This window comes from Pediculus humanus, genomic scaffold, assembly GCF_000006295.1.
Source record: "Pediculus humanus corporis 1103172108318 genomic scaffold, whole genome shotgun sequence".
NCBI lineage: Eukaryota > Metazoa > Arthropoda > Insecta > Psocodea > Pediculidae > Pediculus > Pediculus humanus.
This window is the reverse complement of record NW_002987887.1, coordinates 987,054-1,012,028: the sequence shown is the minus strand read 5'-3', so window position 1 is coordinate 1,012,028 and position 24,975 is coordinate 987,054. Positions and strand designations below refer to the sequence as shown.

General features: G+C 28.3%; 4 protein-coding genes across 4 annotated transcripts; 3 read left to right on the top strand and 1 right to left on the bottom strand.

The window, feature by feature from the left end:
* Nucleotides 1-8,536: 8,536 nt before the first annotated feature.
* On the top strand, nucleotides 8,537-10,175 carry Phum_PHUM603290 (uncharacterized protein; the record flags this gene model as incomplete). The annotated part of the gene is made up of 2 exons (XM_002432832.1): nucleotides 8,537-9,632; nucleotides 10,093-10,175. 2 exons carry the CDS (start codon nucleotides 8,537-8,539, stop codon nucleotides 10,173-10,175), a joined length of 1,179 nt encoding a protein of 392 aa, XP_002432877.1.
* A 1,119-nt stretch (nucleotides 10,176-11,294) lies between these two features.
* On the top strand, nucleotides 11,295-14,393 carry Phum_PHUM603280 (uncharacterized protein; the record flags this gene model as incomplete). The annotated part of the gene is made up of 2 exons (XM_002432831.1): nucleotides 11,295-11,305; nucleotides 11,537-14,393. The coding sequence occupies 2 exons, from the start codon at nucleotides 11,295-11,297 to the stop codon at nucleotides 14,391-14,393; spliced, it is 2,868 nt and encodes a 955-aa protein (XP_002432876.1).
* Nucleotides 14,394-15,373: 980 nt separating this feature from the next.
* On the bottom strand, nucleotides 15,374-17,025 carry Phum_PHUM603270 (asparagine-rich protein, putative; the record flags this gene model as incomplete). Its single annotated transcript, XM_002432830.1, has 2 exons — nucleotides 15,374-15,658; nucleotides 15,730-17,025. 2 exons carry the CDS (start codon nucleotides 17,023-17,025, stop codon nucleotides 15,374-15,376), a joined length of 1,581 nt encoding a protein of 526 aa, XP_002432875.1.
* A 5,794-nt stretch (nucleotides 17,026-22,819) lies between these two features.
* Nucleotides 22,820-24,049, top strand: Phum_PHUM603260 (uncharacterized protein; the record flags this gene model as incomplete). The annotated part of the gene is made up of 2 exons (XM_002432829.1): nucleotides 22,820-23,700; nucleotides 23,857-24,049. The coding sequence occupies 2 exons, from the start codon at nucleotides 22,820-22,822 to the stop codon at nucleotides 24,047-24,049; spliced, it is 1,074 nt and encodes a 357-aa protein (XP_002432874.1).
* Between the last annotated feature and the right edge of the window lie 926 nt (nucleotides 24,050-24,975).

Sequence of the window (24,975 nt, the reverse complement as noted above, 5' to 3'; positions counted from 1 at the left end):
ATAAAAAAAAGTTTGTGGATTTGTGGAAAAGTAATACATTTGTATAGGTAATGTCTATCATTGTTAATAATAATTATTTTTGTTGTAAATAATTAATAAAAAACCATTAAAATGCTTCACGTAAATGGTTAATAAACGTTTTTACATATATTTGTTAATTTCTAACCGTTTATTACGTTAAAGTTAACGATTTAGTTAAATTAATAAATTTATATAAATTGAATGCATATGAAATGTATATAAAGTAATGTATATCGATTTCCCACGACTCATTTTTATACTTTAATTTGTCTTTTCGTCGTTATTTATTATCATTTTATCAAAAAAGAACAAACATTTATTGATTTTATGCATAATTTATTATTAATTAATGGATTTTAACTTACTTATGAACGATTTTTTATCCCGAGGTGTGAAATAACACAACGACGGCATCCATATTGTGACCAAGATTAGAGCGTTAATTGTGACAAAAGCGCGGTAAATATTACGATTCGTTTATTTACTCTATGGATCGCGCGCGTTACAGTTTATAATTAGAACGTGTCAAAATGTCAACTACACTGCTAAATCCGGTATAATAAACGTTAGACAAATTATAGAAATTAAATAAAGTGAAAAACTATTAATCGTTTGTTTTATAATAGTAATTTGTTTTGTTTTTATTATAAATTCACGATATTTATTTATTAATTTAAGAAAACTAATTAGATATTAATAATAATTTTTAGGTGATACATTTTGAAAAGAAGGCAGGAGTGAGAGAGACGCTTGGTTAAATTTACCAAATTTTAATAATTGAAATTAAGAAGAGGAATCGAGGAGTTAATGGAGAAGAAAAACGAAAGAAATGTCGACGAGTTAAAAGGTTAAAGGATCAACAGGGGGCCATATGGGAGGGAAAAATATTGGGAGAGAAAAAATGGGCCCCCAACGTTTCATATATTAAAAGGTAAATGATGAAATAATTTCTTTATAATTTCTTCAATTTACCCCCCCAAAAATTGTTATAATTGACAATATTCTCACGTGAAACAATGGTAAAATTTTATTTAACAAATGAATCAAGGTATTTGAATTTGGTCAAATTCAAAAGAAAATTTTTTTTGGCTTCATTTGTATACATTTATTGTTATGGATGGCAGGCATCCATTGTTACTTTTCAAATTCTATTTAACATCCTCCTCTCATAAATAATTTCATCCATTGCAAAGAATTTTGTAATATTTTATCACAATGGCACAATGACTAATGTACTCCCTAACCATCAACCAATTCTTATAATATTTTAAATGATTGCCCTAAAAATCAGCCATTTTAGCACAGACAGTCAATCATTACAATTATAAAAACACTACAAACTTATTTTGTTCTAGAAAAAACATTTTCCAAAGCAAAACCAAAAGAAATAATAATAATAATAATCATTGGTTAATTCAAATAGTCATCACTAAATGTTAATACACAAATGATTATTTTTCAAGTGTTATTTTTTTTTTTTTTTACATATAAATCAGTTTTTTTAGTCAAAATCAAAATGGCGGACCAAACAATAATGAATTTATTATTTGGGGAAATAAAGAAATTGATTAATAAATATAACTGATAATATTTAATTCAGTTAAAGTAGGAAAATAATAATAATATTATTCATAACATTATTTAAAGAAAAAGTATCAATAATAATAATAATAGTAATGATAATAATAAAATATATATATATATGATTGAAATGTAGCTAAATAAATAAAAGATTGAATAAAAGGGGAAGAAATTTAGGGGGTGGAAGTTATGGTGGGGGGTTTTGGGTAAATTAAAAAAAATATTTGTTACGGTTTACTATACCGTACCATGACGTGATAAAATTAAATTCGTTTCTAGAAGGTTCTTTTTTTTTTTTGAAATGGAGAAAACAAAAAACAATTGAATAAAATGGTGGATTTTTAGTTTTTTTTTTTTTGTTTCTTTCGCACGGTTTGATTGGATCTCAAGTTCAAAAACTAACAATATCAAGGTTCAATGTCGTGGGAAAAAAAAAGGAAAACATGTTTTGTTTTAATTAAAATTTTTTTTTGATTCGCGAATGAAAAATTTGTAATGGCGACTTGAATTTTTTTTTTATTCAATCTCATTTTTTTTATATTTAGGTTAAAAAGAAAGAGAGAGAGAGAGAGAAATTTTCGTTGATTTACTTTATTTGAATTCTTATTTTGTAAAAAAAAAAAAAAAAAAAATGACATTTTGTAATTTATCGTGTAAAAAGACATTTTTTTATAAAATTTTTTATGACTATACAATCACGACATGGAAAAACTACAAAGCACATTTTTTTTTGTTTTTTTTTTTTTATATTAAAAATCGATTTTTTTTTGTTTGTTCGTTTGTTACGTTTGTTACGTTTGCTTTTTATTGTTTTATTAAAAACACGACAAAATTCGTTTTTAATTTGTTTTTTTTTAACATTCGAAAGAAAAAAAAAAAACTTTTTTGTTTTTGCCGAAACATTTGCACAATCGTATTTTTGTTGTTGTTTTTAATGTTTTATTAAATGATTTTCATTTAAATTTTTTCGAGTCCTAAAATTTATTATCGTCTTTCTATTGTCGGACGTGAATTTTAAAAAAAAAAAAAAAAAAAATGTTTAATTAGATTTCACCTTGTTAATGATAATAATGATGATAAAAACATGGTTTCAACCGATATTTTTATCATTATTTGCTCGTGAATGTCAAATTTAATTTTTAATCGTTAAGAATTTCGTTTTAAAACCGGTAGAAATTTTAATAATTTTGAATATTCCAAAGATAAAAATAACTGAATTCGATTCGGTAAATGTAAATTTTCTTTCTATTAAATACATAACATTTCCGTTTCCGGTCGTAAAATTCGATTAGATTTCGCCTTCGAAATTTTTCTTATGTTACTACGAATAAAAATACTTTCGTGTTAAAAAATTGCCTATACGTAATTTGTAAGGATTAAAAAAAATTTACCGGTTTTTATTTTTGAATTTCTTTTCGTTTTTAGTTTTTTTTTTTTTTGAAGGGGGGAGTAGGGAGGGGAAAAGGGGGGGGGGAAAGAAAAACGCGGTATAAAATTTTTAAATATTTTTTCCGCTACAGGTTTTGTAAATTTAAAATAAGAAAAAAATTCGAAAAGTATTGAGTCACTTTTTCCCCCCAGAAATTTATTCTCGTAATTTTTCACTCTTTGCCCCCCCCCCCTCATTTTAATTTTTTTATAGAAATAAATGACGAAAAATGCATCCGCGCCATTTTGTTTTTTAGTTTTTGAAAATATTCAAATTTTTTCTTAACGAAAATAATAAAAAAAAAAAAAAAAAAAAAACTAAAATCGGGGGTTGAAATATTTTCATAAGTTTCACATTAAATAATGACGTTGCATTTTTATAGGTGGGGGTGGGAGGGAAGGAGGGAAAAACAACCCTTCTTCTAACGCGTTAAAACCTTTCCAATTTAAAATTCAAAAAAAGTAAAAAAAAAAAAAAAAAAAAAAACTCGGAGAGAGAGTAGGGATGTTAAGAATTCTTTTGAAACATATATTTCCGGGGGGGGGCTCTTCTCATTTCGTTTTTTCCTATGAAAAAAAAATAATGGCAATCTTTTTTCATAGAAATAATTTCACCCGTAAGGTAAACATAAAACGAAAAAAAAATATATATATATATTATTAAAAGGTGTGTGTGTGTTAGAAGGTATTCGACGGTAACGGTACCTGTTTCGAGGAGCCATTAACAAAAAAAAAATTAACGTTCTTGGTATAGTTAGCTTGGCTAAACTACTAAAGGTTCGTTCGATATTAAACATTTTTTATTTATTTTTTTTTCTTTCACACAAAAAAAAAAAAAATTTGCGTTTTTCCTTGTAATTCTCTCTCTCTCTCTCTCTCTCTCTCTCTCTCTCTCTCTCTCTCTCTCTCTCTCTCTTTCTCTCTCATTTTTCCTATTCATTAAATTCGTCATATTTGACGTTAAAATTCCGACTTTCACATTTTAAATAATAATAATTCTCTTCGACTGTTTACCCATTATTATTATTATTATTAATTTTTCAATGAATTAAAATGAGTAGTAGTAGTATGGGTAGGGGTGGGGGTAGGAGTAGTAGGGGTAGTAGTAAATAAATGAATAATTTTTCATTTTGGTACTAATTAGTATTTTAAATGTTACGCCTCCCAAATACGACGACGACATTTACTATTATTACTAACTGTTCTTTTTTTTTTTTTTTTTTTTTTTTTTTTTTAAAAAAATTGACGTGGAAGAAGAAAATAACGTTTGGATGCGTGCGTGGCAGGAGGAGATGGGGGTGGAGGGTAAGCGAAAAGGGAAGTTAAATATTAAATCGTAAGAGTAACGAAAAAAGTAAAAAAAAAAAAAGACACTAACCTAAATATAAAAAAAATCCAAACGGTTTTTTTCGTGTTAAACTTTGTACCTGTACGAAACGACTACGTAATTTTTAAAATTTTAAATTTTTTTCCGACCCCATTATTATTATTATTATTATTTATTATTATTATTATAATTTTAAAAAGAGAAAAGAAAAGGAGAGAGAAAAAAAATGTTTTTTTTTTCTTTCTAGAATTTTCGATTTGTGTGTGTGTGTGTGTGTGTGTGTGTGTGTGCGTATCGTCATGCGTTAATTTTTAAAACTTCCATTAATACCACCGAGTAGGTTTTTTTTTTTCTCCCCTCTCTCTTTGATTTTATTTTTTAAACTTATTTCTAACCGAACAACAACAACAACTCATTCAGTTCATCAATTTCAAGTTCAGGTTTTGGTTGACACATACACACACACAAACACACGCAAACGCAAACAAACACAAACACAATCACGTAGAGTAACATAAAACATACAGTAAAAAAATTTTTGTTTTTTTTTGTTAATGTTTATGTGACGTTATTTTAATTTAAATTATTATTATTATTATGTTTTTAATTAATTAATTAAATACTAGACGTAAGTTATTATTATTATTATTATTATTATTTGGTTTTTTTCTGGTGATTGTTAATTACTTTAGGGATGATGAGTAAAAAAAAAAAAAAAAAAAAATTCTGTTTAGAGTTTTAGCAGAAAATATTTTTTTTTTTTTTACTTTATTATTTCAGGTACGTTTTTTTTTTTTTGTATTTTGAAACCTGTGTCGACGTCATCGATCGAAAACGATTTAATGTCATCACTTAAAGGCATTTTATTTTTTATTTTTTTATCCAGCATCTCGATAGGCGGGGGGTGGGAGGCGGGGGTACACATCTCGATACGAAAAAAATTTTTTTATACCTGATCAGTAAAAAAAAAAGGCGATTTACGAGTTAAAATTATGTTTTTTTTTTTTATTTTACATCGCGTGAGTTTTTAATAACGATTTTAAGGTTCGATTAAACAACATATCCTTTCTCAGGTACGATAAAAAAATATTCGACAAACAGGCCTGCAACAACAACAACAACAACAACAACAACAGTCGACCATGAAAGAAAATCAATTAAATTTTTTATTATTATCATTATTATAATTTTCTAACGGTAATTTATCGGTTTATAAAAAAATAAGTTTGTACAACATTTTACATTACTTTTACGTCTGTAGGTGTATAAGAGAATGTTTTCGCAACAACTACAACCGCAACAACAACAACAACAAACAACAAACGAGTTCTGATTAAAAAAAAAAAAAAAAAAAAAAATTATCATCAATTTTTTTTTTTTATTCCGAATTTGATTTGACGTATGAACTCGTTTGAAATTTTTTTTTTTTTTTGACGAAAGCGTATTATTATTATTATTATTATTATTATTAACGATATTTTTAGCGAATCGCGATTAATCGAACGAGAATGAAATAATAATAATAATAATAATTGAAATTGTTTTTTTTAAATATATTTTAGAGAAGAATCATCGCAGCATCCGCGTTTAAGAGGAAAATTTTTCTTAGGGAAATTTTGTCTCGCGTCTCTCCGAAAGGTGACGATGATGATAATAATGATAATAATAATAATACCGTACGGAAAAAATTACGAATAAATTTAAAAAATTTTTTTTGAACTTTTTTGACCATCAGATTAAAAAAAAAAAAAATATTTTCGAGTCAACGGTAATAAAAAAAAACTTAATTGTTTTTCTCTCGTCGTAATGATTTAAATTATTTTGTCTCGTGCCACGACGATTTGCGAATATGTTTGTTGTAACAATCGTTACGGTTGCGATTTCCGGTTGAGTCATTTATTAAATATCTATCGTTTTGATACGGTCGAACGATTTAATTAATCTAAAAGTTCTTTTAAATTTTTTTTCTTCTTCTGCCACGGTTTATTTATTTACTCCGTCACGTTGACAGGAAGTTGATGTTTGTTTTTGTACCGAGTGACCCACTTATTTAAACATATCATCATTATCATCATCACTTTCCCGTGATTTTTTTATTCCGCGATGATGATTTTTTTCCTTCTTCTTCTTCTTACACGTGGTGTGTGTGTGCGTAACAACTTCAAACGTGGTTTCAGTTATGAATCCTACCACGATTTTTCTTTTACAATTACAAAAACTCGAAAGGAAAAGAAAAAAAAAAAAAACAACATTCTTACGAAACCATTCACCTTCCCTTAGGCCCTAAAAAAAATTTTTTTTTCCTTCTTCTTCTTCTTCATCTCGTTTGTTGAGAGATTTGGCATAATGACCTTGAGTCCTTGACATTGCATCCATTTTTACCTTTTTTTTACCGTTAATTTTTCTCATATAATAATATTCATTCATTACTGTTATCAAATCTCTCTCTCTCTCTCTCTCTCTCTCTCTTTCTCTCTTTCGACTGGCGCCTATCATTTTTTTTTTAAAACTATTTCCACGTGGCTATCCGGAAAAAATATATAAAATTCGATATTTAATTATTTTTACGTAATTTAATTAATTCGTATCATTTATTATTATTATTATTATTATTATTATTATTATTAAACGGTTCGACGATTGTAAAATAAAATAAATAAATGGGGAAGGGGGGGAGACACGCAAAGTGGAAAATTTATGTAAATAATAATAATAAGAATAATAACAATGCGACAAAACGATAATTATTATTTTATTATTATTATTATTATTATTATTTAAAGGAAGTGAAAAATTGTGTTTGTTGTTGTTGTTGTTGTGCGTGGCGAACAAATAAGTATGTTCTCGAACATTTTTTCTAAATCATTGCATAAAAATAAATTAAATTTTTAATTTCCGGTTGTTGTTGTTGTTGTTGGCAAATTTTATTTATTTATTTTCGACCTATTCGCATTCGGAAAAATTAATAATAATAATAATAAATTTCATTCCGAGACTTTCTATTATTATTATTATTATTATTATTATTATTACGCATTTATTTGTCATTTAAAAAAAATAAATAATAATAATAATAATCAGTCGAATTTTACATTTGAAATTTACGCACGCGTTATTTCTCGCATCCAAACGTCATTCCACATATCTACTATTATTATTATTATTTTAATAATTTATTTATTTATTTATTTATTTAAAATAATGAAAACGTATGTGTGTCACGTGACGCGCGCGCGTTTTTTTAAAATTAACTAATGCGTATATATATATATTTTAATAATTGATGTGATGATGATGATAATGTACTCCTCCTTCCGGGTTGTATAAGATTATTTTAATTTTTAACTATATTATTATTATTATTATTATTATTATTTATTACGTTGTTACATTTATAGCAAACAATTGAACCGTTACGTTAATTGAAACATAAAAAACAACAAAAATATAAGAAAATTTCACTCGTCGTATGATAAATATATGTGTAATAAAAACACACCGAGTTGCACTTAATAAATAATGCGTGGAAGTACTTTAAAAAAAAAATTCGTTTTGAAATTTATTATTATTATTATCATCATCATCATCATCATCGCCACCGTCGCCGCCATTTTAATTCGGGTTAAATAAATTTGTGGTAATAAAGAACAAAAAATTTAAGTTAATTAAAGTAATTAAAATTTTGTTTTTATCGAATTCGTCGGGTCCAACGAAAAATAATAATAATAATAATCAATTAAATTGAAATTTTTTTCGTTTTTTGAGCTGTTGATAACTTGGGGGGGGAAGGAGAGGGATGAGGGGAAGAAAAAAAAAGTTACGTTACTTAACGGTCATCATTAATATAAATTATTACGGACTTGTAGTAAATAATTGCATTGAGCTACTGCCACGACTTGAATTATTATTATTATTATTATTATTATTATTATTATTATTAGGAATTAAAAGGAGACTAACGGGCTTTATAACGCTGTAATTAATATTTATGTATAGAGCGTGTTAATAAACAAAAAAAAAAAAAATTCCAATCGCATTCGTTTTTGGTTCGGAAATTTCCCCGCCCCCCCCCGCACTAGTCCCCCCATTACCGCCACCGCCACCACTCCCCCTTAAATAAAAAATTAATTTTTTTTTGTATTTTTTTTTTGTTTTTTCAGGCTATAAGTATTAGTGAAAATGTCTCATAATTATTGGCTGATAATATTATTCGTTGCGAGTATGGTATGCAACGGTTACGGAAGGCCGCCGCACGAAGTGGATATAAAAAATATATATCCGGTGTACAGAGCCGTTAAACAACTAGACAATAATACAAACAGGTATGAAAAAGCGTATAGGGTTAAACATAAGGACGATGATACGTTAGCGTATATGAGAATCGATGATATGTCACGCGATAATATCGAAAGTTTAAAATTGAAAAAGAAAAATACTAATAATAATAACAGTGGAGGGGGAACACCCGAAATCAAATACGTACCCGTATCGGTAACTATAAAAAAAACAAACGTATTTAAAAAATGGCCGAACGATCAAAACGGTATTGAAAATTCCGAGGATCTAGATCTTTACAACACGTACGCGAACAACATAAAACCCCTAACAAACGACGACAAACCTTCCATAATCATTTTGGAAGATTTGACGAAACCATTTCCGGACGATTCGACGACGAGTTCTTTACACGTGATAAAACCGTCGATGCACGATAATCCCCACGTGTCACCACCCGTACTTCCGTTACAAATCGAAATGCCACCACCGTATTTTCCAACCGTTCAAAATCCATTTCCGAACGTTTTTTCATTGACTTCGAAACCTATACACGTTTTAAACGGACCCCTTAAACCGCCATCATCACTTCCGTCAAACGACGGAAACGGGGATTCCCAATCGGGTTTTAATCCAACGGTAAATCACGATTTGCACGTCATTCATCCAGAATCCTCTGACGTTTTCGAACACGTATCCACACCGCCGATCGAAATCGTTACGAAAAAAAAACATAACAAAACCGATTGTCCGAAAGTATCGATAACAACGACAAACTCGATTAACAACAACAACAACCGAGACGTCATCAAAGAAGGGTGTCAAGATATTAACATTTACATAAACAATAATTTAACGAATAACGTTGTTATGACAAAACCCAACGGTGGGGGTCACCGTCCCGTTGTCGTGTACGATCAAAACGTTAAACCTTCCAGTGGTACCTCTGGAATTTTCGCCATTTTGGATTCCGTTTGGTCAACTCTAAACAAACTATTTAGTTTTTTCTTTTTCAATTCATTCGTGAGCATATTTTTAAGGAGTAAAATTAATGTGTGGACGAAAATTCTATCCTGGTTTTTCCCCCAAATTTTATGGGTGAGATCGTTTAAATCGACGGGGAGGAAGTTAGAGTTAAAATTTGAAAAAAAACGCGCGAAAAGAAGTCGCGGTAAATTTCCGGTTGAAAATTTTAAAAAAATGACGTCGAATCCTTACGCGGGATGGTTTGTTAAGACAAAAAGATGATTTTACGCAAATTTCAAAACGTTTGTTCGTTCGTTTGTATGTTTGTTCGTTTGTTTGTTCGTTCGTTTGTATGTTTGTTTGTTTGTTTGTTTCAAACGAAAATTAACGACCGCAAAATATATAATTTTTTTTTTTTTTATAAATTCTTCGAAATCTCTCGTCGATAAACTTTCAAAAATTTAACTTTTTTTTTTTTTTTTTTTTTTGTCAAGTTGTTACACTTGCGGTAATGACCGATACGACAAAGATCGTTTATAATTACCGGGTTACGAGTACGAAATGCAATCGTAAATGATATTTACGCACATTTATCCGCGTGCGTTAAACCGATTTTTTTTTTTTTTTTTTTTCGTTCGGTAGGTCATTAGCCGCAAAATATTTTTAACATTCAAACGTTGTTACCGGACGCCATATTTGTTTTTTTTTCCTTTAACTAACCGACTACGACCTTAATTTTCTATATATATATATATATATATATATATATATATATATATATATATAACCTATTTATTATTATTTAAATTTGTGTCAGGTTGAATCGTTTATAATAAATGAAAAAAAAAAAAAAAAAAAAAAAAATCAACGAGTTTATATCATCATCATCATCATCATTCTAACCGCGATTATAATAATAATAATAATAATTTTCTTTACATTCAATTTTTGATTAATCTTCCCTTTGTTTATATAATAATAATAATAATAATAATAATAATAATAATAATAATAATAATAATAATTCCGACGTGAATTAATTTTTTTTTTTTATTTGTCAAGTCGTTTAAAAAAATTAATTAATCATTATTATTAATTAATAAACCGCTGGAGAAAAATTATTATTATTATTTTTAAATTTGTGTGCGTGTGTTTGTGCGTGCATGCGTGCGTTTGTGCGTATGCACCCGATACATAAGTCGTTTGAAAATTATCATCACAAAGACTTTCGCCCATTATTATTACATTGAAAAACACAAAAAAAATTTTTTACCTTACCTTTTTAATTTTAATTTTTCATCATGTCAACCAAAGAAGAAGTTTCACTTTTCTTCATATAATCTATTATTATTATTATTATTATCATTATTGTTTGTACGAAAGCTTATTGTGTATACATAATGTATGAATATTCCGGTCATATTCTCGTCGTCACGGAAATTTTTTTACTTATTTCATTATAAAAAAATTCATATGTATTTAAGCTTTCGCCAAATTTTATTATCATTATTATTATTATTATTTTTTATGATTGACCCGTTCGTTGTCCTACTACCGAGAAGAAAAAACTTGTGCATTTCAAAGACTTACCTGAAAATAAAAAAAAAAATAAAATTACGTCAGTGACGGTATATTTGGCATAAATACGGAGGAATTAACTGTAAACACATTTCAAAATGTTTAATTTGAAAATAAAATGAATATAACGTTAAATAAATTTATTATTTTCTATCTCTCTCTCTCTCTATCTCTCTATCTCTCTCGTTTTTTATTCATGGAGAATTAAAAAAAAAAAAAAAAAAATTCTGGAATTTGTTTGCGTAAGTATTTGTTTATAACGTGTTAATCTTACGGTTGTTTTTTTTTTTTTTATTTGTAATTTATATTATTTTTATTTAAAATGATGATGATGGAGTTAATAAATTTTTTGTTTTCCAGTTCGATTTATCCGATTATACAACGGGTTCCAGTGTCGGAAACGGAAAATTCAAATGGGAAAACAACATTTAACATAGAAGCGATTGCGACGGTTGCGAGAGCTTCCAGCGTTGGACCCTCAGGTCCATCGGGACCATCATCGAGTTCATCTGGGGATACCGTTAGTCAAATGGTCGAAACCGATATGAGAACTCCACCGAAATTGAAAGAAATTTTCAAAGAGAAAAATTCGGATAAGAAGGAAAATGACGACGATGTAAAATCCATGCCGGTGACGTTTATTTACGATGACGATGGAACGATGACGAGCACGGAAAAATTTTCCTTTACCGACGCTTTCGAGGGTAAATCTTCGAACACTAAAAAAGTTCAAATGAGTACGGAAATAAAAGGTATCGCCATACCCGTCGTCATGGATGACGACATCGTCACGAATCCGCCAAATAAAATATTGCAGAAAATTCCAGAAGTTGTCGTTGTTAAACCTGCTGGTAAAGATGAGAAGAAAAAGAACACGATAACGAAATCTTATTTGACAACGACACCATCAAGCGGTTTGTCGACTTGGATATTATTAAGCGATAATCGAGAAATGACGACGTTGTCTCCGAAGAAAAGTAGTAAAAAGGACAACAACAACAGCAGCAGCAACGACGACGGTAAGAAAAAAACAACCGGAAATGTTTCGACAACTAAAAAACCGGTAAAGAATTCCAGCACAACTCCTAAAGTTACAACGACGAAAAAAACAACGGTGAAAACATCGTCGACTAAAAAAACGACAGAAAACGAAACGAATTCAACATCGGCATTGGAAGCATTGGTAAAAATACAAAAAAAAAATGGAATATCGAGTCAATCTACTGCCACGACAACGACGAATACGCCGACGACGGTCAAACAAAAAACGACCGAAATTAAAAATGGCTCGCAGAAAAAAATTACAACGGATTCGAAAAAAAAGGGAGGAACGGAAAAAAAAGATGGAGTCGAAAATTTGAAAAAACAAAGCGAAACGGCTCAAACACTACCCGCGCATTTTTTCTTATCCACGGAAGATTTTACCGGATTGAGCGTGACGGAAGAAAACAACAATCCATCATCGACAACGGAAACGTCTGTGGAAAGCACGACGACGAAAAAAAAGAAATCGACTATGAAAAAAAAAAAGAAAAATAAGAAGAAGAAGAAACAACAACCGGAAACGAGGATAGAATCCAAAGTTCCTCCGACTCCGGCCGTCGGTAGTCAAATTTATAATTTTTTGTCGAGGGAAATCGTACCGACCGTGGGATTAGGATTGATTGGCGTGGCACTAACCGCGGGTTTGGCTAGCTTCCTAGGTTACAACCCATTTGTCAGTTCGACCGTTCCACTTCGAAGAACTTACGAAACGAGTCACGGATATTCACCGTCCAACTATTATTCTTACAGCGGGGATTATAATGACGGTGGGCAATCCGAAGAAAGTCTTCTTAGGGAAGTGCTGTCCGGCATGCCCGAGGAAAGTCGATACGGTATCACGCATGGCGATTCGACGTACTCGGATTCTTATAATCGGAAGAACGCAGGATACGAAACGATAAAAACACCCAATTACTCGGAGCAAAGTGGTGGTAGTTCGTACAATTCGGACAAAGGAACCGGAAACTACGATGCCAATTATCCCCAAGAACATTCTTATTCGTCTAATTACGACACGACGGATACCAAATACAATTCGGAATTTAACGAAAAATATCCGGTATATACGAGAGAAACGGGTACGAGTTTCGTTTATCCGGAAACGACGGGTATGGTTTCCGGTGAGAAAAGCAGTTCAACGAATTACAATACGAATAAAAATTCCCAATATGGAAAATTAAATTCCGATACGATTGAAAAACAACCGGAAGCTTTGTACAGAGTCGGAAACGATCAAAGCAAAGAAACATCATCGCAAAACAATTGGCACAGAATAGGGACACCTATGGAACCGTTAAAACAATATTCCCGATTGGAACCCGGTCCGAGAAGTTTAGATTTGACGAAAAATTCAAAGGAATCGGAGAGTAAAAATCGTAGGAAACGAAACGTCGGAGACAACATACAAAGGATAGCAAGAAAAAGGACAAAAATGGAAAACGATGAGGATAACGAAATCGATTCTATAGTCGATCATAAAATATCCGAACAAAGTTCCGAAGAAATTATCAGCCCGTTGACAAATTTTGAATTATTAACGACTAACGCGTCACCAAAAACGGAAACGTCAACCCCCGCGATGACGGAAGTTAAAATTCGGACCACCACGAGTCCGACAACCACGACGATGACGACCACGACCACGACGGAAGACACGACGGAACCATATTTTGAAGATGATGGCAACATTGGATCGACGTCATCACCCACGAATTCCGTTTTGGAATTGTTGAGAAGGTTGGCACAATTCAAACTTAAATTAGGATTAAATTTTTTAAAAAGTACAACCGACATGTTTTCCAGATATTTAGACGTAATACAGAAAAAAGTAGACGAATCATTTACGAACACGACAACCGTGCAATACAACAGGAAAAAAAATCCATGGTCGAGAATATTTTTCGGTGAGGAAAATGATAATTTAAAAAGGGAAAAACGTTCAGCACTCAAAGATGATCCCTTACTGACGTCACTTTTAACCGAAGAAGAAGAACAACAAGAACAAGTAGAAGAAGTAGAAGGAAAACAAACAAACGATAAATATTCAAAATCGACAAAAAAAGAATTGAAATTATCAAATAAAATATTTCACAGTAAGAAAAACTTACCGAAAAAATATCACGAATCGAAAAACCGGAAATTAAATGATAAAACGGAAATTAACGGATTATAAATACACACGCGTACAACGCACACACAAAAAAAACCGTTATTTTTTTTCTCCCACCCCATTCTCGAGGAGGAGGAAAAAAAAAAAAATTCACGATCACGTATCGATAAATAAATAATAAATAATAAATAATAATAATAATAAATATTATCGATTTTTCAAACTGTTTCCGGAAAATGTCGAATTTGTAAAAAAATTATTCACTTTAAAAAAAAAAAAAAAATCGCGTCCGTTTCGTCGCGACGCGTTCGTAACGAATGTGATGTTAAAACAAAATGGCGGCGTGTAAACATTTGAAAAATAAAATGGCGTCGAACAAACATTTGAAAAAAAAAAAATGGCGGCGAAATAAACATTTGAAAAATAAAATGGCGCCATTTAAAAAAAAAAAATAAAACGTTTAAATGTTTTTACACACTCTATGAAAACTTTAATCGCTTTGTAATTTTTTTTTTTTTTTATTAAATATAATTAATAAATAAATAAATATAATTTTTTTTTTTAAAATAATAATAATGATAATATTTAAAATGAGTTTTTTTTTTCATTACAAAAAAAAAGGAAGCCATTTTTATTTTAATAAATACATAAATAAATTATAATAAATAAATAAATTGATTGATTGATTGATTGATTGACGTCTGACACAAATGTTAGATTCTAACGGTTAAACTTGATTTAAAATTTAAAAAATTTTGGCGCCTTTTTTTAAAATTTAAATTCGTAGGGAATTTTATTTTTCCCGCTTTTTTTTTTTTTTTTTTAAAAATTTAAATCGATGAGTTTAAAAAAAAAAAAAGCGCGAAAAAAATTGAACGAATGGATAAAAAATTTGTTTGGTTATTTTTTTTTTTGTTTTACCGGAAGTAGAGTTTTAAAAAAACCGCGAAAAAAATTGAACGAATGGAAAAAAAATTTGTTATGTTATTATTATTTTTTTTGGTTTTACCGGAAGTTTATTTTGAAAAAAGGCGCCCAAATTTTTATTTTTTCATTTTATTGGGGGAGGCATTCGGAGTGAATATCTGACGATTTATTTCCTCTTGAAACCTGTTGCTTCTTTTATTTCTGCTCAGTGCCATGGGTAGGAGGAGAGCCATAGTTGCGGGTATCATACCCGCACCAACGGCTGCTATCGTTAAAGCACTCCTCTGTGCCACCCCTTTTCCGGTCACCATATTTTTAGGTACTAATTTATATTTTCTTATTTTATTTTTTTTAACATTTTGTAATTTTTTAATTTTATCATCTTGTAATCTATCGTAAACCTGGAAAATCAATTTACAAAAATCATTTCCCGCTTTTTTTTTTTTTTTAAAAAAATAAAAAGTCAACTTACGGGTTTCGTATCGACTTCGACGTGTCCACCATAACTAAGGGTGGTACTTTCCAAAGATGGTAAAACTTCAAGTTTAATTTTTTTCGTTGTCGTTTTCGTAGGTTCGCCACCGCCTTTTTTTATCGGATTCCTTTGAATTATTTGTAACGGAATCATTCCAACTCCATTGTTGGTGACAGTTTTGTTCTTTCCACTTCCTCCGAATGTTTGCTTATTGATAAGCATGTACTTTTTATCCGTTAAATTTTCTTCGTGGTACCGTGATATATCGATGGGTTTTATATTTCTCGACCATAAAACCCTTTCGTTGGATTTGCGGGGATGCGAATAACCTTTTTTAGTCGATAACAAAACCCATTCTCCGTTACCCGAACTCGGATACGTTGAAGGATGATGATGATGATGAGTATTCGTATTCGTCGACTCCGACGATACCTGATACCTTCTTCTGTATGGTTCTTTAAATTCGTTTTGATTATGCGGTTCGTATGAATAATTATTATTATCGTTAGGAAAACTACTCGGCCTGTTGTCTGTTATTATATCATTATTAGATCCTATACCCCATTGCGTGTGAGGTTTTTGAAGTTTTAAATTAGAACCCGATACCCAAAATTGTTGAACCGGATGTTGTTGTTGTTGATTGTTATGATTATTATCCAACCACGGTGACGGTGTTTCGTTTATTTCCACGTTCGGTTTCCATTTTGATATTTTACTCGTCGACCAAGGTACCGGATCCAGAGTCACCCATCTATTTCTATCATCATCGTAGGTATTGTGACCGTTTCCATGATTGTTATGATGATGACGATGACCATCCCAATAAGATTTACCCGAATTTATTTTTTTCTTATCATCATTATTATTATCGTTTAAATTTGTCGTACTTTCTGTTATTTGCGAATATGATACCTGATCCCGATTATTTTTCCAATCGTCGTTATAATAATAATAATTTCCATTTTCTTGTCCTTTGATTTCTTCTTCCCCGTCGTCTGATGATGACCCGTACAAACATTTAAAATCATTTTTTGGACAATCGTTAAATGATCTTTTATTTGCTTTTTCGTTGTTGTATTTTTTATATTTATTTTTCCCTCCTCCTCCTCCTCCTCCTTCTTCTTCATTTTCTTGTTTTCTTTCCGTTATTCGTATAGGATCGGATGAAACGACTATCGAATCATATTCTTGAACCGGATATGGATTCGTTATTAATCTATGACATTCGACAACGTCGTTCAGAATGATGAAAAACACAAACGACGAACTCAATAAAAATTTTTTCAATGACATCCTGTAAAGAAAATTCTTTTTAGTCGCCATTTTTTTTTTTTTTGCTAAAAATAATCAAAAGATTAAAATTTTTTTTTTTTTTTTTACGACTCTTCATAAATTTTTACATTATTCAAATAATAAGAATAATAATAATAAATTTTAATGCTCACGGAAAATATTCTTAAAAAATGGATACGAACAAACAAACAAACAAACAAATTTATCGTCGTGTAAATTTTTTTTTTTCGACTAACAAACGACTAATCGTAGTCAAAAAAAAAAAAATTATTAACGATCATCGCACTTCCGCTTCCTCCTCCTCCTCGTCCTATCAATTCGTTAAAAATTTTCCTTTTAACACCCTAATATTATTATTATTATTATTAATCACATGAAAATTCGTAAAAATTATTGGAAAATGTGGAAAATCGATTTTTTTCCGAAGAGTGACGTAACGAGTATCGATAACTTATCAATTACTTATCATTACGTTATTCCAAATCGATTTTCTTTTTTAAAATTCAATAAATAATAATAATAATAATAATAGTAATAATAATAATAATAATAATAATAATAATAATAATAATAATAATAATAATAATAATTACCTGGATAATTGTTGTTCGTTCGTTTTTAATTTTCATCAAATTCTCTTCGATGATTCTTCGTTAGATTCTTCGATGGTTTTTCTTTTCTTTTTTTTTTTTCCTGATGTACTGAATTTTATACTTTTGGTTAAGTTTAAAACAACCAAACAACCATAAAAAATTTTAATACTTATCTCTTTCAAGGTCAGTAACAAACTGAACATGCGAAAGTGTAGTAATTAAGTACAAAAAGAAAAAAAAAAAAATTTCGCACTTTTAATACCTGAACTACATTCTCATGAAAAAAAAACTAAACGAATTTTTTTTTTTTTTTTTATTTGCGTTTCTCTCTCCTCGCATCCTCCACATTCATCTTAACTCCTACTTCTTCTCATCTTCTTCCTCCTACTCCACCCACTCCTCCACCTCCTCTTCATCCATTTTTATTATCCAGTTAATGGTTTTTAATATTTAGCGTCGAGAAAATTTTTTTTTTCTTTTCTTTTTGTTTCTTTTTGTTTCATTAAAATGTTTTCCTTTCGTTTTTAATATTCGATCGTGAGAAATCGTTGAAAATTTAAAATGATTCACATGTAACACAAAACAACACAAAACAACACAAAACAAACAAAACAAACAAAACAAACGAAACAAACAAAACAAACGAAACAAACAAAACAAACGAAACAAACAAAACAAACAAAACAAAAATTAACAATTGTAAATTTATTAATATCGTTTGTCCGAATTTTTTATTTTTTATTTATTCTTCATTTTAAATAAGATTTAAAACGTTACGGATTTATCGGAAGTTTGATGATGATGACGTAGTTCTAATGACACGACAAAAGAAAATTTTTTTTTTTTAACGATTAACATGGTGGTTTTAAAAAAATATTTCGATCGTTTTTTGATAATTTTTATAAAATTAATTAAATGTTCATTTTGACATTTTTCCAAATTTTCCAAATTCACCTACCGGAAGGCGTGGCATTAAAATGATTATAAACGTGGCAGAAAAAAAAAAAAAAAACGATCATTTGTTATAATTTTACGACTTTATCGATTACGTTTACATAAGTTGATTGACCCCCCGTTAATGAAAATCTTGTTTATCATCAGGTTCTCCCACAATAATGACCAAAAAAATTATGGAGAAAAAAACTTACTGGAAATTTTATTATTATTATTATTATTATTATTTTATTGCTGGAATTTTTTTTTTTTTTTTAAAAAAAAGCACAAAAAAATTTTTAAAGTACGTATACGGTTTATAATAATAATAATAATGAGGAAAAATTTGTTTACGATAATAAAATATTTAAAAACAGCTCATAATTATTTTTTACAAACAAACAAACAAACAAACAAAAAATTTGTTATCATATTAATAATAATAATAATAATAATAATAATAATAATAATCCCTATCCTTATTTAAAACTAAGAAAATAAAAAAAAAAAAAATTTTCTCTTTCTATTTTTTCTTTCTTGTCTATTTTTTTGTTTTCCATTTTCATTTCAAATTTTATTTCGTTCCTAGGGATAATAATAATAATAATAATAATAATAATAATAATAATAATAATGAAAAGTTTACAATTTTTTTTTTTACTGTTGTTGTCGGTGTTTTTCACGTTTCCACGAGTATCAACGCAAAATATCGAAGGTAACAAACAAACAAATGGAAAAAAAAGAAAGTTTTATTACGGTTGTGTTTTTTTTTTTTTTTTTTTTCGTTTAAAAAGAAAATGTCTTTCTATTGCCACGCACGCACGCACTAACGATCATGGAAAGATATTTATGGCGTTTAATTATTATAAAAAGTAAAGCGGTTAAGTGTTTTCATTATTTATGTTACTATTATCATTATTATTAGTATTTTTCATTAGCTAATTATTTTTTTTTTTTCACTTTTTCCTTTTATTATTATTGCCGACCGCCATTTTTATTTATTTTTTTTTTTTTTGAAGAAAAAATTAAAAAAGTATGTCGGATATGACTGGAGTATGAGAATAATTTTTTGGATTTGTTTTTTTTTTTTTGTAAAAAAAAAAAAATGTCGCGTGAGAATTTTTTTTTTTTTTTAGTTTTGTTCAGTAAAGCAAAAAATTGTTTTTTTTTAAAATCCTTTCACTTTCTTTTTCCCCTCCCCTTCCCCCCTCCCTGCCCCCCAACGTTTAAAATTTAAAATTTAAACGGTTTTCTTTTGTTGTTGTTGTTTTGTTTTTAACGCGTGGAAAACGTAAAATGACCTCATTTTCCTCTTTTAATTTTTACATTTCCTTGTTTCCTATTGAAATCTCCCTCCACTCCCCTCCCCCCACGAGAATAATAGAAAAATCATCATTATCATTATTAATTAAATTTAATTAAATATTTATTGTTATTATTTAACATAAAATAATGTTTAAATATTTTGTTTTTTCAACAGGTGACTCAAACTTCACGAGTCGTAAACTTATCAAATGTGTTGTTTGTTACTTTAAGTCTCTGAATGAATGAATGAATGATTGAATGATTTAATTCTTGAATGATTGAATGAAAACACAAAATCATTTTAAATAAATAATAACATAATTAAAAAAAACTCACATCGTCATCATTATCATTTTTTTTTAAATTATTATTATTATTTATATAAATTTTTTTGAAACTTTTTTACTTTTTACTTTATGTGTGTTTGTGTTTGTGTTTGCGTTTGTGTTTGTTTCGTCTGTTTTTAGTTTTTACTTTATTTAAAGAGAAAGCATTCTTTAAAAAAAAAAAAAATAATGCGTTTCAAATGTTTCCTTTAAAATTATTATTCTATTAGACAAAATAAGAAAAAAAAACGAGAAAGTTTTTCGAGTCCCTAATTCGTCACTTGAAAATAATAATAATAATAATAATAATAATAATAAACCTCGCTCGTTTGTTTTTTTTTTTTTTTTTCGTTTTGAAAATTAAACGCGAGTCGGTAATTTTTTTCCTTTTTTTTTTTCTAACAGAAAATTCTACGGGACTACAATTATTCTTATGGCACGACATAAAAATTTTCTTATTCGACGAAACGAGTCCGGAAGAATATTTTCCAGAGGATGAAAATTTCATGAGAGTCGAAAACGAATTGAAACCCATACCGGCACGGATTTAACGTATATGCAATTTTATATTATTAAACGTATGTAAAATTGCATAATTAAAAATATTTCAGGCGTTTTTTTTTTCAACTTCGCCATTTTCCTTTATGTATGTATAATTATAACGGAATATTTAAAAAAGTTTTTTCTTTTTTTTTTTTTTTTTAAAATTAATCAATCATAATTTACGTTAATTGTTAACGTAAAATTTAACGTTTTAATTTGCGTGTTAATTAACGTTAAAAAAAAAAAAAAAAAAACAAAAAATTTCTATGAATAATAATAATAATAACAATAACATTTAAAAAATAAAAATTATATCAAATAAATTTTCAACATTTTTTTTTGTTTTTTTTAATACCTAAACCTGTGTTTTTTTGTTTCCCCCCCCCCCAGGTTTTTAATACAAAACGATTATGATGATGACCCTGTGTACCTGTGTCATTTGTTCAGGTTTAAGTAAATAAAAAATAGCAAAAAATTCAAATAAAAAAAAAAAAATTAATAAATTTAATTTTTAATTTGCGAACAGCGACAACAACAACAACACTTTGCCACGTGTAAAAATATCATTATCATCGCATTCAATTAAATAAAAATTATTAATTTAAATCGGAGAGAGAGAAAGCTTTCCTTCGTCTACCCCCCCCCATCTCCCCCCCCCACGAAAAAAACCTAAAATTAAATAAATAAAAAAAATGTGAAAAAAAAAATTTTTCTTCCTTTTTTTTCCTTCCGTTTTTAAAAACGACTTCCGCTACTATTATCATTATCATTATTATTATTATTAAATTTTCCATTGAGTTTTTCAAAAATTCGAATAATAATAATAATAATAATAATTTATTCGGTTTGTTTATTTCGAATAATGAAACAATGGAGAAAAGGTTTTTTCCATTTCGATTAATTTTAGCGCGACGAAATTAAATTTTTTGGTCGTCGTCATATATAAAATAATAAAACGACGTTTTTTTTTTTATTTTATTTCTAACTTGGTTGTTTTTTTTTTTGGTAAAATTGAAAACCTTAAAAAAGTAGGTACACGAAAATTATTATTATTATTAATTGGTTACAAGTACGTAAGTTAATTTTTTTTTTTTGGTGATTTGAACGTGTTTTTACAATAAGAACTGGATTTACAAAAGAAAATTTTTTTTTTTTTTAAATTTTTATTACGAAGTCGTTTATTTATTTATTATTATTATTATTATCATTTATCGTGTCAAAATCATTTATTATTATTATTATTATTACTCGTAATTTAAAAAGTGATTTTTTAAAAATTTAAATTTAAAAAAAAATTTTTTTTTTTTTGTTTTATTTATTTTTAAATGACGTACGACGCCATCATCATTATAAATTTATTTATTTATTTATTTAAATAAATAAATAAATAATTTTTGGGCCTTATTAGTTATAACAACAATCACGTGGTAATTTCGGGGCCCTAAATTTTTTTTTTTAACCTTCAGTTAAACATGAGTGAAAAAAAAACCGTTAAAAACGTTTTTGGGAAATTTTTTTTCTTTTTAAATATATTTTCATAAATTTTCTTTTCGAAACTAAATTAGTACCGTATTAAGTATTTTGAAAAAAAAAAGAGTACCGTATTAAGAAAAAGAAAAAAAAAAAAAAAGAGAAATTTTTAAAATTAAAAATAACGACGTTTTGCCCTTTTCGTATTATTATAAATGGAGAGAGAGAGAGAGAGAGAGAGAGAGAGAGAGAGAGAAAATATTTAAAATTTTCTTTTCGTGTTTTTTTTTTTTAAATTTTAATAAATAATTCGTCGTCGTCGTCGCCATTTTGTTAAAATTTCTTTAAAATTATTATTAAAATTATTATTTTTCCATTTTTGGATTCGAAAAAAAAAAAAAAAATGGCCGACGTCGAAAAATTTTTTATCAATTGTTTATATTTCGTAATTATTATTCATGTCGTAAAATTAATAATAGGGTATACGTTTATGTGATGGTTAAAAGGTCATCATCGAATGTCTAATGACACTTCAACCCGCTTAAACTAATTTCACACGATTTTTCCAGAATTCGTTACGCGAACGTTACCTTGATAAATCATTTATTTGTATCCTTTTTTTAGATGTTTCGAAAATTAATATGGGTCACTCTGATAACGATTTTTGATGACAGATGTCACGGTTTAGACACGGAAGATTCGGTTGTTGGAACCACGACGGAAATAACACCGGAATTTTTCACGGAAGGTATAACATTATATAACGTAACGGACACTCCGATCGACAATGGAATGGTGATAAGAGACATAAGAGAGGAAACATCGATAAATCATCCGTACATATTAGAAAGTGGTATCGATGCATCGTCTACTGCCACGATTGTTTTTCCGGATAATCATAAAAACACATCGGAAAATATATTTTACGACGGTGAAATACCACCGCGATTAAATATATTCAACAAATATCAAAGACCCTATGAAAATTATTACGAACAAAAAGAATTGTACAATGCAAAACCTATCAAAACCCATGATGATGATGATGATGATTATTTAAAAAATTTTCTTTTAACTCAAAGTTACATACCTGTACGTGAAAATGTCAAAGTTGAACATCCGTCTCTTTCATCCCATGTTCTCAAACCGTTTCCTTATACTTTTGAAAATCACAACGGACACGGACACTGGTACACTAATCAAGTAAAAGATCAAATAGAATCATATTCACGTCCGACATTATCACATTACGATGAAGAAAAATCATTATCGTATTATAAATCACCGTATAAAACGATTCACCAAAATGTTCTAGAACATAACGACCACCATTACTATTACTTAAATCACGGCGACGACAGCGACGTCGACGGCAACAATGGTCAAAAAGATAACAAATATAAAAGCTCATGGAAAAAATTAGCACATTTGGCAACAGCGCTTATACCCATCGGATTAATTTTAGCGTCTTTGACACCTTCGGTCATTTATATAAATTCGTCAACGTAAGTAAAAATTTTTTTTTATCACTTTTAACTTTTTTCGACTTGAGCGAACGCGCACGCACACACGCACATCACTTAATTGTATTTAATACATCACTTGAAAATTTTATTTAATTATTTTTTCATTTTTAGAGATGGTAAAACATCAAAACTCAGATCTATCGAATCGAACGTTATGAATTTTTCAAACTATGAAATCCACCGCCTTCTCCAAGAGTCCGGTATCGAAATGAGTGAAAATTTGCAACAGTGCAAAGATAAAATCTTGTGTCGACTTGCTCTAAGGGGTAACAACAATTCATCCGCAAGCATTTTTGAAAAAAAACTTTGGAATTTGGCTAACGAGTGAGTATTTTTTAAATTAATTAATCGATATTTCTTTTATTTATTATTCGATCCAACGTATTATTGATTTAATAAAACATTTTCGATTGTATTTCCACCGTTACGTAAAAAATATTCCAGGATAGTTACAAAAAAAAAAAAAAAAAAAACGTTATTGCAATTTTAAATATACACCATTATTATTATTATTATTGTTATTACCTAATATTTTAACATAACTTTTAATATTATTATTATTATACGCTGTAAATTACACATCAAATTATAATGTTTAAATTATTATTATTATTATTATTATTATTATTATTATTATTATTATTACCGCAGTTAAGTTTTCAAAATAGTAATTATTGAAATTTGATTTTTTTTATATGTATTTAAACGTTTTTGTCGGCCATTGTTGTTACAAATTATGTTTTTTTTTAGCACACCAACAGATGCTGTGGAAAAAATGGGAATGGTGAAATTATTTGAAAATATAAAATCTGGACGATGTGAAAATTACGAATGCGACGAGGATAATAATAATAATGATAAAATAATAAGGATAAAGAAGAAAAAAATTATTAAGAAAAAAAGGAAAAATTCTTGACAAAAATTTTTATCTTCCTGGAATTAATTCATTTGTCTGGAACTTATTATCAATCTGAAATACATTTACATCATCATTATCATCATCATCGTTTAGTTTTAATGTAAAATAAATTATTATTTGCATTTTATTATTAATATTAATATTAATTAAAACAAATTTTGAATACTTTTTAAAAACTACCAAAAAAAAAAAGAAAAATTTCTATGTACAAAACTTTCACCGCGTTATTTTACACGTTTGTTTAAACAAAAAAAAAATTTACTTATTAATAAAAAAATAATTAATAATTAATAATGTTATTAATAATTCACAACTTTAATAATTATTTTAATTTT